The following is a 14,831-nucleotide window of genomic DNA, read 5'->3' on the forward strand; positions in this document are numbered from 1 at the left end:
TTTTTTCTTCAGTTCTTTCAGCTTGAAAAATGCCAAGTGTGTTCTTCTTCCCTTTTGGTTTTCTAACTCCAGCTCTTTGCACATTTCATTTTAATACTTTACTTTGTCTTCTCCAGCCACCCTTTGAAATCTTCTGTTCAGCTCTTTACTTCATCATATCTTCCCTTTGCTTTAGCTACTCTTCATTCAAGGGCAAGTTTCAGAGTCTCTTCTGACATCCATTTTGGTCTTTTCTTTCTTTCCTGTGTTTTTAATGACCTTTTACTTTCTTCATGTATGATGTCCTTGATGTCATCCCACAACTCATCTGGGCTTCGGTCTATAGTGTTCAGTGCTTCAAATCTATTCTTGAGATAGTCTCTAAATTCAGGTGGGATACACTCAAGGTTGTTCTTTGGATCTTGTGGACTTATTTTAATTTTCTTCAGCTTTAACTTGAATTTGCATATGAGCAATCAATGGTCTGTTCCACAGTTGGCCCCGGCCTTGTTCTGACTGATGATACTGAGCTTCTCCATCATCTCTTTGCACAGATGTAGTCAGTTTGATTCCTGTGTATTCCATCTGGTGAGGTCCACATGTATAGTCACCATTTATGTTGTTGAAAAAAAGTATTTCCCATTAATAGGCTGTTGATCTTGCAAAATTCTATCATGTGATCTCCAGCTTGGTTTCTGTCACCAAGACCATATTTTCCAACTACTGATCCTTCTTCTTTGTTTCTAACTTTCACATTCCAATCACCAGTAATTATCAATGAATCTTGCTTGCATGTTTAATCAATTTCAGATTGCAGAAGTTGGTAAAATTTTTCAATTTTTTCATCTTTGGCATTAGTGGTTGGTGTGTAAGTTTGAATAATAGTCGTATTAACTGGTCTTGTTTGTAGTGTTTGGATATTATCCTATCACTGACAGTGTAGTAGTTCAGGATAAATCTTGAGATGTTCTTTTTGATGATGAATGTGATGCCATTCGTCTTCAATTTGTCATTCCTGGCATAGTAGACCATATGATTGTCTGATTCAAAATGGCCCATTCCAGTCCATTTCAGCTCACTAATGCCTAGGATATCTATCTTTATGCATTCCATTTCATTTTTGACAACTTCCAATTTTCCTAGAGTCATACTTCATGCATTCCATGTTCCAGTTATTTATGGATATTTGCAGCTGTTCCTTCTCATTTTGAGTAATGCCACATCAGCAAATGAAGGTCTTGAAACCTTGACTCCATCCTCATCAGTAAGGTCGACTCTCCTTTGAGGAGGTAGCTCTTCCCCAGTTGTCTTTTGAGTGCCTTCCAACCTGAGGTGCTCATCTTCTGGCACTATATCAGACAATGTTCTCTGCTATTCATGAGGTTTTCACTGGCCAATTTTTTTTAGAAGTAGATCGCCAAGTCCTTCTTTCTAGTTTGTCTTAGTCTGGAAGCTCAGCTGAAACCTGTCCACCATGGTTGACCCTGCTGGTATTTGAAATACTGGTGGCATAACTTCCAGCATCACAGCAACATGCAAGCTACCACAGTATGAAAAACTGACAGACGAGTGGTAGTTGCCACCCTACCTTTAATTAATGTGATTTTTCCATCATCATTAACCCTTGTTTTCCCCCTCCCTCCCAACCACGAGTAACTAGTAATAAACTTTGGTCTCTATACATTTGCCTTATCTTGTCTTTTTATATAAGTGAGGTCATACAATATTTGTCCTTTTGTGATTGGCTTACTTCAGTCAACATAATGTATTCACACTCCATCCATACCATAGCTTGTATCAGGACTTCATTTTTCCTACTAGTTGAGTAGTATTCTATTGTATTCATGTACCACATTTTGTTTATCCATTCATCTGTTGATGGCATTAGGTTGTTTCCACCTTTTGGTACTGTGAATAGTGCTGCAATGAACATTGGTGTACAAGTCTCTTTTTGAGTCTCTGCTTTCAAGTTTTTTGTGTATATTCTTTATCTTTTTTGAAAATGCTCATCTTTCTGAGCATTTTCAATCTAACATTGTATTTTCAATTCCTTACAGTTATGAACTCTTAATGTTCCCTGTCAGAAGATGTCTTCCAGATATAGCAGATGCAGATAGGCTGTTCGTGTTTTCTCTAAGTCTTTGTCATTTTCTCACCAAAGTATCCTTCTGCATCCTGTTCTTACTTGAAGTGGAAAACACTAAATGTGGACTTAGTAGTTATCTAATGCTGCTATAACAGAAATACCACAAGTGGGTGGCTTTAACAAACGGAAGTTTATTCTCTTATAGTTTAGGAGGCTAGAAGTCTGAATTCAGGATGCTAGCTCCAGGGGAATGTTCTCTGTCAGCTCTTGGGGAAGGTCCTTGTCATCAGCCTTTCCCTGGGTCTAGGAGCTTCTCAGCGTAGTGAACCCAGGTTCAAAGGACGTGCTCTGCTCCTGGTTCTTCTTTCTTGGTGGTATGAGATCCCTATCTCTCTGCTCTCTCCTTTTATCTCTTGTAAGATAAAAGATGATGGTGTATACACCGCAGAGAAACTCCCCTTACATCCAATCAGGGCTGTAACCTGAGTTAGGTTGTCACATCCCACCTAATCCTCTTTAACATAACCTAATCTTGCCTCATTAACCACAGGCAGAGATTAGGATTTACAACACATAGGAAAATTACATCAGATCACAAAATGGAGAACAATCAATACTGAGAATCATGGCCTAGCCAAGTTGACACGTATATTTGGGGGGCACAATTCAATCCACGACAGTAGTATAGCAGTGACTCTGTCCTTTTGCGTCAGGTACTATGATGATAATAAGTATGAATCTAAAATGTTTGGGAAGTCACTCAAACTCTACCTTGAGTGAGCACTATACCATATGGGTTGGTGTATTTTTGGTGCAGGAAAACAAGGTAGACCAGTGAGGTAGATTATGTATTGGGGTTATAGACCACAAGTCTTCAGGGCCCTTACTTACTGAGATGGCAGTGAGGAAGATAAGGAAAATCAAGGAGATGAAACTCAAGATCAGCAGCCACCTCCATGTAGGTACCTCCACAACTTCAGTTTACAACTCAGAGGCCCAGGAAACCCTAAACCACAACATGGCAAGGAGAAAACCAGCTGAGAATGCATCCTCTACTCAAGTTGAGCAGGAGAGGGCTGAGTGTCAACTTACCATCATCCAGTTTGGTCATTTAATAAGAAACAAATGTGAAATTCCAGCAATAAGAAATGAGCAAAAGACTGACACTGCAGAAGACCTTAAGTGCTTGCCTGTTGACCAGATAACTAGAATTATCTGTATTGTGGGTTTTTAAAAATTATTTTTTCATAAAGACATCTCTTTTTGGTAATGATAAGCATGTTTTTAAAAGTTTTTAGTTTTTCTCATACACCTTAAATAAGATTTTAAAATTGTTTCATATATGGACAAGTTGTGATTATTAAGAACATCATTTTTAATTTGTAATAAAACTTTACAACTCAATTTTTTTAACGAACTCTAACTAGCTGTTAATAAGTCGTAATAATGATAAAGCAGTACAGACACAGATTTTGTCTTAAATAAATGTATTTTTCTAGATTTTATGTATTATTTGCTACTCAACAATGTCTTGTGAGTTCTCCTAAGTCTTGGTGTTAAAAGACATTATAAAACATTATATGTAGAATTTTGTAAACATTATTTCTTTTTCTCGTACAACTTTCTCCATAAATGGTAAAATGAGATTGGGTAACATTTTGCTATTCTGTCTTTCAGTATAGCTAGAAAAGAACTGGCTAGAAAGAGAAGTCTGAAATTTTCCTCTTAAAAGAGAATTATTGAAAGTGTCTGGTGGTGATTTATGCTTTTTCACACTTCATTCACTGTTACTTGGTCATGTCTGACTCATGTCCAGGACCAGGTGAGCAGCAGTCCTTCCTGACTCATGAGTGTTTATACACTGTCTTGCTGTTATTTTTCCCTATAATTTCTAAGAACTGAATGAGACTCGCAGCTCATTAGCTTAGCTGTGTCGTAGCCACAGCCCCAAGAAGCCAGCTGTACAGTCCCTGAATCATGATTGCTCAAATTTGCACTGTGGTGCTTAGTTCCCTAAGGGATGTAATTACTTTCTCCATGATACCCAGGGCTTGGAATGACCTAAGCAAAAGCATTTCATTTTGTTCCTTCCTCTGGTGTGTGGCAAAGCAAGTTGCATTTATAGCAACTTGAAATTCCAGTGCCTGGTCCTTTCTGGCAGATGGCAGCAGGACTGGCTTGAGGGATGCTGCCGGTGAAAATCAAAGAGCTCAGCAGTTCTGCTTTGTGCTGTCCTTGGCAAAAAAGCTTTGCTTCTTATCATCCCACTTCCTCCACCAAAAGCCCAAGAAATGAGACGTTATCAGTTGTTAAAAGTGCTGAAAGTGTCATAATAACTACCAAGGGTACTGTCCCATCTTGTTGTCCTGGTGACTGAAGGGATTTAAACCAGAATAGAAGGATGCATAACTTTTTCTGAAGGACAGTGGAGTTGCTCCTAAAGTACACACTTAAAATACCACTTCTGAATTTTTTAGTTGTTGAAACTTGACTGTGCCATTATTTCCACACTCTCTCTGTCCTTCTACAAGCCTGATGTTTTTCCCCCCTCTGTTTCAGGACTCATCGTTGGGGTGATCCTAAGGTACGGCACCCCTGCCACCAGTGGCCATGACAAGTCCCTCAGCTGCACTCAGGAAGACAGGGCCTTCAGCACCTTATTAGTGAATGTCAGTGGGAAGTTCTTCGAATACACCCTGAAAGGAGAAATCAGCCCTGGCAAGATCAACAGTGTAGAGCAGAATGACATGCTCAGGAAGGTGAGCAGGGGACAATCAGCCATCATTGTCCTGACATGAGTTTTATTTCCTTACTCTGTCTTGACTCTATGAAAAGAAATCTTTTCAAACTCCTGGAATATCAGTAATTCCTGGCTCTCAGTTTTCATAAGAAGCTTTTGGCCTGTGATAAGGAGACCAAGGAACCAGATTTGAACCCAAGCCTTTCAGCTTTGTGACCATCTCGGGCTTGTTAGGATTAGGAGCTGACATGGGCAGTGACTGTGCCATGCATTTGTTTGTACATCCCCACACAGCTTGTCTCTCCAACCCCCATCTTTTCTTTACTATGTCGATTATCCTTGTTGGTAGGTTAGAGATGAGATTGTTTCTTTCTAAATAAGATTTATTTCACTTTTAGCTTATTGCTTCATGGTTCAGAAGTGTAATTCTTAGTTCTGCATTGTTCTTTTGCTGTATTCTACAAATATTTATTGGGTGCCTACTCTCAATGGTGATTGATGCTAAAGACTTAATGAATCATCCGGGAAGAAGGTCTTGTTTTAGAATTTGAGTCCAAACATTGTTTTTTGTTGATGTTGGAGATAGCTAAAGTACTCCACAGGAAAAAGGATTCTGTGTTTCCTCACATGGATAATTTCCAGGATAAGCAAGACATCTGTTTTTGTTGATATACATTCCATTACCTTATAGACCAGAGCTTATCGGCAGGAAGGCTTCTGCAGAATGGTTTGGGGAATCCAAGTTGTGGGGAGCCCCTTTGAATATAGAACAAGGTTAGTGTATGTGAAGGCTTGCAGTCAAGGCAGAGTGTACTTCTTGCTCTCATAATCTACTCTAATCCTTAAAGAAAATTAGTCTTGACCCGGAGCATTAAACCTAACCATCTTTTCTGTGTCCCTAACGGCAGTACTAGTGTATTCTTTGCCTTTAACCCTTCAGAAGAATGCATAGAATTTCCATAAACACTTGTGAAATTAAATGCAGCTGAGAAAGATACCCAGGGTAAATACCATGCTAATGGCTGTTTTTAAATGACAGCTTGCACCCTTCATACTGGATATAATAGGAGAAAAAAGGGAAGAGATCCCAACCTGTTTCCATTTTTTTTAGATTATAATAGAAGGTGAAGCTGACTTTTGCTCTGTCTTCTTTAGAAAAAATGTTTATTCGAGTCCCCTCTGCTTAACATTTTATCACACAAAGCAAAGGTGGGAGAACAAGCAAGGCCAAGATTATCGTTGCTAGTTGAGGGGAGAAGAGGCATGTTGAGGCAGGTTGGTGGTCATTGGATTGGGTGTCAGAAAACCCTTGTACTAGTTGTACATTACTGGGTGACTTCCATCAAGTCCCACCCTCTTTGGGCCCAATGTCCTCATATTGAGTAGGTATTGTCCAGGAGTCTCTGGGTGGTGCAAATGGTTAATGTGCTTGGCTGGTAACCGAAAGGTTGGAGGTTCAAGTCCACCCAAAGGCACCTTGAAAGAAAGGCCTAGTGATCTACTTTTGACAAGTCAGCCATTGAAAATGCTATGGAACACAGTTCTACTCTGACACATATGCCATGAGTCGGAATCAACAGCAGCTGGTGGTATTATTCAAGGCCCCTTCTCATTCTGACAGCCCCTGCTTTTCAGAGTACTTTTGTCTTCAGCAAGAAGATAGAATAAAATATAATCTGAAAGAACCACTCTACTCTTAATTAGGCATATTAACATTTCTAGTTTCCCAAAAACTTAGAATCTTTACTTTTAATCATTAGAATGAAGATTTAAAATAATTAACTGAAATAAAAGCCAGTAAATATACCAATATGAATGTATTTTTTAAAAAGCTTAGCAAGCTTATAGAATGCTTAATTCTTTTCTGGATGTGATAAGATTTTGCTGTTTGATAGTTTCAGAGTAGTTTCCCTCTATCAAATCTACAGGTAATTTCATTCCCCTTAGAATTGCTGAATTTATGTTGATATTCAGGAAGCCACTGGCATTACTGGTGACTTTGATCTAGGCCACATTAAGTGTCACAGAAGGCTGGTCACTCAAAAGAGGATTAAATTCAGTAGAGTTATGTCTATAAATGATTCTGGAAGAGGACCTGGGAAATAAAAAATCATTACTGCATCTTTAATTGCAGTTGAGCCTTTATAAGGATTTGATAAAAATTAAGATTTTTTTTTTTGTTTATCAACATTGGTGAGAAACTTTTTGTGAGTTCTGAAAATTCCATTGAACTGTTGTGTGTTAATATGTATTCAGGCAATGCATGAAGATCAGAAGTCAGTAGTGTTGTGGGGAGAAGAACATGTCAGTCCACAGGGGAAGCTATTTTGTGGCTTTTCTCCTGTGATGAGTCCATGGTTTTCCACATTTATGTTATTTTCTCTAAATATTTAACCTTAAGTGAATGGCTTAAAATATTTAAAGCAAATATTATAGCACTGTTGCTGCCAAGTTGGCTTTGACTCATTTTATTGCACTATTATTATTGCACTAGTTGGTATTAAATTAAAAATTGGCTTTTTTCTTTTTAAACTTTTAGGTAACATTTGATCCAGAGGTATTTTTTAATATTCTGCTGCCTCCAATTATTTTCCATGCTGGATACAGTTTAAAGAAGGTAAAAGGTTTTTGCTAGTATTTCTTTCTTTTTTTTTAATTTTATTTATTTTGTTGTTGTTGTTGAGAATATACACAGCAAAAAATACATCCACAGTTTCTACATGTACAATTCAGTGACATTGATAGTATTCTTTGAGTTGTGCAACCATTCTCACCCTCCTTTTCCAAGTTGTTCCTCCCCCAGTAACATAAACTCACTGACCCCTAAGGTTCTGGAGCAACAGAGGAAGGAGAATCAGGAATAGGAGGAAGAAATGGTATGTGTGGCTAATTGCCTTCGTGAGCAACTGCCTCCTTTGCCATGAGACCAGAACTGGATGTTGCCTGGCTGCCATTACTGAACATTTTGATCAAGGACTCTAAAGAGGAGTCTTGGTCAAAAGGGGGGAAATGTGAAACAGAATTTAAAATTCTTATGGACTCCAGACTTTCTAGAGCCATGAAGGCTGGATGTACCCCTGAAACTATCACCCTGAGATAATCTTTAAACATTAAACCAAAAAATATTCCCTGAAATCTTCTTAAAACCAAACAATAGTTTAGCTTAACTAGTAAAAAACATCTGCCTTGAGCATTATGCTCTTTTAAGAGCTATCTATATGGGATCAAATTGACAACAGCAATTTGAAAGATAGGAGCCTTAGGGGGCGGTGAGTTACCAGTATTTCTTAAAGCATGCGAATCTGTGTGTTAATTTACCTACATAATTATCTAGTTCTTTTGCCTTCTCCTAGGTTGCTTATTACTGTGTTCTGTACCTGTTCAGAGACTATAATTGACTCATCATCAATGATTCATTTCTTTTTTAAAATCTGAATCTCATACATCGCTGCTAGGAATGTAAAATGGTACAGCTACTCTGGTAAATAGTGTGGCAGTTTCTTATAAAACCTTAGCTGAAATTACCATATGACCCAGCAATTGTACTCCTGGGGATTTACTCCAGAGAATGAAAACTTATGTTCACGCAAAAAACCTGTACATGATTGTTCATAGCAGCTTTGTTTGTAACAGCCCTAAACTGGAAACAACCAAAATGTCCTGCAATAAGTGAATGGTTAAACAAACTGTGATACATCCATATATTGGAATACTATTCAGCAATAAAAAGGATCAAATTATTGATACATGCAACAACCTGGATGGATCTCCAGAGAATTATGCTGAGTGAAAAATGCCAATCTCAAAAGGTCACATAATGTATGATTTAGTTTATATAGCACTCTCGAAATGACAAAATTATAGAGATGGAAAACAAATTAGTGGTTTCCAAGGGTTAGAGATGGTAGGAGTGTAGAGGGTGGGTGTGACAATAAAGTGGTAACAAGAGGGAGAGCTTCATGGTTAAGAAATAATTCTGTTTTTTGATTGTGGTGGTGATTACATGAATCTACACATGATAAAATGGCATAGAACTTTATATACACATTGTACCAATGTCAAACTCCTGGTTTCAACATTGTACTATAATTATGTAAGGAGTAACCAATGGGAGAAACTGGGTGAAATATACAGAGGACCTTTCTGTACTATCTTTGCAACTTCTATAAGTCTATGTCTGTAATTATTCCAAAATAAAAAGTTAAAAACATCTAATTATCCTTATTATTGAGGGCCATTGTGCTTAGCAGCAAGGTTAGGGCTAAGCCTCTACTTCACAAACGGTGTAGGTGGCTCCCTTTTCCCCCATTGTGGGGGTATTATTTGAAAATTTAGCCTCTAAAAGGGCCTCCCTCAGATAACAGCAGTGGAGCTTGTTTCAGCTCTCTTTCTGAATGAGCACTGAAGGGAAGCTTTTTCAGTCAGCCCGAAGAAGAGAGATCTCTGCCAACAAAACCCAATAACATTCTTATGAACTAGAGAATGCCCTCCAAATTGATAAAGCTCTAGCTAGTTCAATCAAGAAAAAAGAAAGATTAAAAATTATTTATATCAGGAACCAGTCCCTAGAGAGGGACATCATGCTTGGTAAAGTGGAGGGTCAGCAAAAAAGAGGAAGACCCTCAATGAGATGGATTGACACAGTGGCTGCAACAATGGGCTCAAGCATAATGATTGTGAGGGTGGTACAGGACCAGGAAGTATCTGGTTGTACATAGGGTGGCTATGAGTCAGAATAGACTTGACAGCACCTAACAACAAAAAATATCAGGAATAAAAGAAGGGACATCACTACAGGCCACACAGATATTAAAGGGATCATAAGAGGATACTATAAACAACTTTGGAGCCCTGATGGTGCAGTGGTAAAGAGCTCAGCTGCTAATCAAAAGTTCAGCAGTTCGAATCCACCAGCTGCTCCTTAGAAACCTTGTGAGGCAGTTCTTCTCTGCCCTGTAAGGTTGCTATGAGTCAGAATCAATTCGATGGCAATGGGTTTGGTTTGGATAAACAACTTTATGCCAATAAATTTGACAACTCAGGTAAAATGGACAAATTCCTTGAGAGACACAGATTACCAAACTGAGCAAAGAAGAAATGGAAAACTTGAACAGCCTTATGTTAATTAAAGAAATTGAGTTCATGATTAAAAACCTTCTCACAAGCCCAGAGAGCTTCACTAGTGAATTCTATCAAGCATTTAAAGAGGAAATAATACTAATCCTAAACAAACTCTTTCAGAAAATAGAGGAGAGAACACTTCTCAACTCATTTTATGAGAGGACATTCACATGTTAGGCTGGTTCTTCTGTTGAAGCAATTCTGCAGTTTTCAGAAGGTTTTAAAACTATTTTCAACAAATATAAAATATAGTTACAGTTTATTAAGCATCTGCTGTGTTTTAGGAACTTTGCATATATTCCTTATTTCTGTTTTTACATGCATTGTTTCTAATCATCACAGTAACTCTGTAAGAAGGTGATGGTGGTTGGAGATTAGCTCACTGATTCCCCCTACCCCTGGTTTCCAACTCACTGATAAAAAGACACAAGGAACTAACAGGTGATTGGATGATGGATTTATGATCTGAAGTCCCTGTAACCTATGTTGGAAGATGTAGCTTAGACCTGAGGCTGTAATGGGGCTCTTTGCTACATACTTCATGAAATGAAGACAGGGCATGTCTTTTAGCTGCTAGGTCAGTCACAGTCACAGGTAGGGAGGCTGAAAGAGATCTTAGAAGCTGCTGGGCCTACCAAAGGCTGCCTGTTTGGCTCACAGCATGGAGGCAAGAGGTGCAAGAACAATCTCCCACCTTGCACAAGAGGGTCAAGACTGCAAGTCAGAGTCAAGCCAGTTTCCCCCTTCAGAGACCAAGTGAGCTCACCTTACTACACTTACTACATCACCTCCCAGGGGGATGGGACATTTAAGTCCCTCTCCACGGTGGATGGATGCTTGAGGAACAGAAGTCTGTTTATTTCTCCGTACTACTCCAACACACATTTGTGCCTTCACAGACGTGTAGAGTTTCCTATATGTTACTGGTGATGAAACTGAATTTAGAATGATTAAGTGATGTGTATGAGGTTTTGTATATGGTATGGGGCTGACTCTGACTCTAGGGCTCCAGGTCATTCCTCTGTGCTTCACTGCCTCCCAATTTAGATTTTCTGTACAAAAAATATACCCTTTTTCTCCTAATCTGTGGAGTTGTCAAAGTCATCTGAACTGCATGTCAGCTGTTGACATGTATCAGAAAGGAGATGGTTATTACAGATATAAATAATGTTATTCTTTATCTAAATGGAGAATTTGGGAACTCCTCTTGAGGTCAAATGGATGATCAATATTTTTTTAGTTTATCTATTTTGTTGTTGTTGAGAATATACACAACAAAACATACACCAATTCAAAAGTTTCTATATGTACAATTCAGTGATATTAATTACATTCTTTGAGTTATGCAGCCATCCTCACCCTCCATTTCTGAGTTGTTCCTCCCCCATTAACATAAACTTACTGCCCCCTAAGGTTTCTGTCTAATCTTTCAAGTTGCTTTTGTCAATTTGATCCCATATAGATAGTTCTTAAAATTAATTTGGTATTTTAAATAACTAATCTTATTTTATAATCATGGTCATAGTAGCTGTAAAATGTATCTTAGTTATCTAGTGCTGCTATTACAGAAATACCACAAGTGGATGGCTTTAACAAAGAAAAATTTATTCTCTCACAGTCTAGGAGGCTAGAAGTCAGAATTCAGGGTGCCAGTTTCAGGGGAAGGCTTTCTCTCTCTGTCGGCTCTGGAGGAAGGTCCTTCTCATCAATCTTCCCCTGGTCGAGAATCTTCTCAGTGCAGGGACGCTGGGTCCAAAGGGGTCTGCTCCCGGTACTGCTTTCTTGGTGGTTTGAGGCCCCGCATCTCTCTGCTGGCTTCTCTCTTGTATATCTCAAAAGAGAATGACTCAAAATACAACCTAATCTTGTAGATTGAGTCCTGCCTCATTAACATAACTGCCTCTAATCCCACCTCATTAACATCATAGAAATAGGAGTTACAACACCTAGGAAAATCACATCAGATGACAAAATGGTGGACAGTCACACACTACTGGGAATCATGGCCTAGCCAAGTTGACACATATTTTGGGGGGACACAATTCAATCCATAACACAATGAAACCAAATCATAGATTGTGAAAGTCACTCTAATGGTTAAAAAACACCTTCAGTTTTGCAGAGCCTTCCCTTTGTCAGCCCCATTTTCTCCGAAGAAAACCAAATAACAGTTTGCAATTTCAGTTTTTGAAATGCTAGTCTTTTAGGTTATCAGCTGTTAGTTTAGTCTCTTCACTTTAAATAGTCCTTATAAAGGCATTTAAGTAGCTCTTATGTTTGCCAACTCTGATTAAACCTGTTGTCAATTAAATGTGTAATAAATATTTCACTGTTTAACTGCTGATGTGTAAACATAGATTCAGACACTTTGACCTACGCACATATAATCATCATGCAGACATGGGCTTTTTTTCTGACTTAAAAAAAGATCATTGGAATTGTCTTTGATTTTGTGCCACTACACAAATTTTGCTTCCAGGGCATTGGCAGGGAAACAGTTCACCTGTAGAAGCCTTTAATTTTGGTGAACTTCACCAAACACACACACACACACACACACACACACACACATACACATACACAATAACATGTTAAAACTTGTCAGTAGGAATGGGAGAAGTTAGAGTTTCCCAATGAGTAGGAATATAAGGCTTAGAATAGTACAGGTAGGAATTGAGATGTCATGTGGATTTTCACCGGACCTTCTCATCCTGATCTGTTTTAGGCTTAGATTCTTGAAGGCTTTACCAGGGAATGTCATAGCTGAGAGGGAAAAGTAGGGGAGACTCCGAACCAGTCATGGCTGTGTTGTAGCCAAAGAAGAATAGGTTGAAATAAGCAGGATTCCACTCAACACCTCCTGTCCTTTCTTCCCCAAAAGGATGGGAATCAAGGAGCTAGGTAGAAGGGAAGTGTCGCAGCGGCGACGGTTGTCGGGGCGGCGGAGACAATAACCAATGCCGCAACTCTTACAGAGAAGTGGGGCCAGGAGGGTCACTCTGAGGAGTCAAACCCAGCTTCAGTCCCAGGAGTTTATTCTATAGTCAATACAGCGAACAGTGAAGCAAATAACAGAACAATGGGCTTTGGGTGAATAACAATAAGTTTCGGGCAAGGGAGGAGGAATTCAGGTAAACAAGCCAATCAGTAATGGGTTTGGAAAAACAAGCCGTGACAAGTATCAACATGTTGGGGACAAGTCTCAACATGCTGTGCAGCATAGAGGACTTTATACATCCATATTTTAATGGCACATATCCCCACAGGGAAGCCTTGTGCAATGTGCTTGGGGCAGGAGATCTTCCCACTTCTAGTGCTGCAGTTCAGTTCACGTGTGGCTTCAGGCAGGTCACGTCACAGCTTTGAGCCTTAGATTTCGCTCATATAAAATGGTCCAAATTACACCTCTGTGCTGGAGTTTTTGTGAGAATTGGATGGGCTAATGTGAAAGTACTTTGTAAACTGTGAAGTATACGTTTAAGCACTTGGTCTAATAATGCACAAATAGGTGGGTTACCTTTTCAGGATGTAGCAAAATTTTGGCACATAACAGTAGATATGAATGGGGAATGGGTAATTGTGTGTGTGTGTGTCTGGTGTGATTTTGGAATATATTATGAATGTACTTTTGGTAGCAAATTTACATTCCTAATTTTTTTGCTTTAGCTAATACCCTGCATATGAATTTATTGAATACATTCAAACTAACCATAGGGATGGTTACCCGAAAGAAAGCTGAGTGGCAAGCAGAAGCAGCCCACTTGGGATTAAAACTTTTTCTGATGCTTTCACATGAGTTTCATTGGTCTCAGGTCCCTTCCTTGACAAACTCCCAGCCCTTCCTGATTTAAGCCTTTGGTGGAACTTTTAAAGGGAAGGAGGCTCACAGTTGTTGATCTTTTTGAAATTTAGTTTTTTAGAAACATTGGTATATAATTACATTAGCTTAAAAAAAAAAGACTGGGGACAATGACTGATTTAAGAGGCAAGCATAATAAGTACAGGCAGTACCCTCATTTGGTGAGTGTCGGTGTGGCAAGCCGTTGAAGGATTCTCTTCTGATGAGGTGGCTTAGGGGCACCAGGCATTCCTTAATGCCTGCTCCACAGCCTTGGTGACAGGTTGGGGCAAGCACTGGGGAAGACTGAAGCCAAGGCCTTAGAGCCGCTGTCTAGAACTCAGGCCAGAGGATGCCCGCAGCCCTCTCTCTGGTCATACTTCATAGTGGCTGTCTGGTCCAGGCTGGTTCCTCCTGTGCTCTCTTTTCCCTCATGTTGCTCAGCTGTAGTGCTAGAGCTCTCCTGCCTTTGTTTTTGTTTTTTAGATAGTGTGTTCCTGGTCCCTGTTTGATTAGGGTGTTTGGGGGATCTTGTTGATCTATTTTTGTTAAATAGTTCTGATTTTCAAATGAGAATAGCTTATGCCTTGAGGAAGTGAGAGCCATAACTCAGGATCCCCTGTGCAGAATATCCCACAGGCCTAATCACTTGTGAGAAATAAATCCATGTCTGTGTGTGTGTGTGTGTGTGTGTGTGTGTGTGTGTGTATGTATTTTGTATGTATGGGGGCAGTGGTGGTTCAGTGGTATAATTCTCACTTTCCATGCTGGAGGCCTGGGTTTGTTTCCCAGCCAATGCACTTCATGCATAGCCACCACCCGTCTGTCAGTAGAGGCTTGCATTTTGTTATGATGCTGAATAGGTTTCAGCAGAGCTTCCAGACTAAGACATACTAGGAAGAAAGGCCTGAGGATCTACTTCTGAAAATCAGCCAGTGAAAACTCTATGGAGCACAATGGTTTGATCTGCAACCAGTCATGGGAATGGCTTAGAACCAGGCAGCATTTCATTCTGTTTTGCAGGAGGTCACCATGAGTTGAGGGCCAACTTGACAACTTCTAACAAC

The 14,831-nt window shown here is 39.4% G+C and overlaps 1 protein-coding gene across 1 annotated transcript in view; it reads left to right on the top strand.

The window, feature by feature from the left end:
- SLC9A7 (solute carrier family 9 member A7) overlaps positions 1-14,831 on the top strand; it is a 219,560-nt gene that overhangs the window by 115,295 nt on the left and 89,434 nt on the right. Inside the window, exons 2-3 of the mRNA XM_004376907.2 lie at positions 4,625-4,824; positions 7,345-7,422. Of these exons, the coding sequence (XP_004376964.1) occupies positions 4,625-4,824; positions 7,345-7,422 (278 nt within the window). The remainder of the gene's footprint in view (positions 1-4,624; positions 4,825-7,344; positions 7,423-14,831) is intronic.

Source organism: Trichechus manatus, unplaced genomic scaffold (assembly GCF_000243295.1).
Source record: "Trichechus manatus latirostris isolate Lorelei unplaced genomic scaffold, TriManLat1.0 scaffold00046, whole genome shotgun sequence".
Classification (NCBI taxonomy): domain Eukaryota; kingdom Metazoa; phylum Chordata; class Mammalia; order Sirenia; family Trichechidae; genus Trichechus; species Trichechus manatus.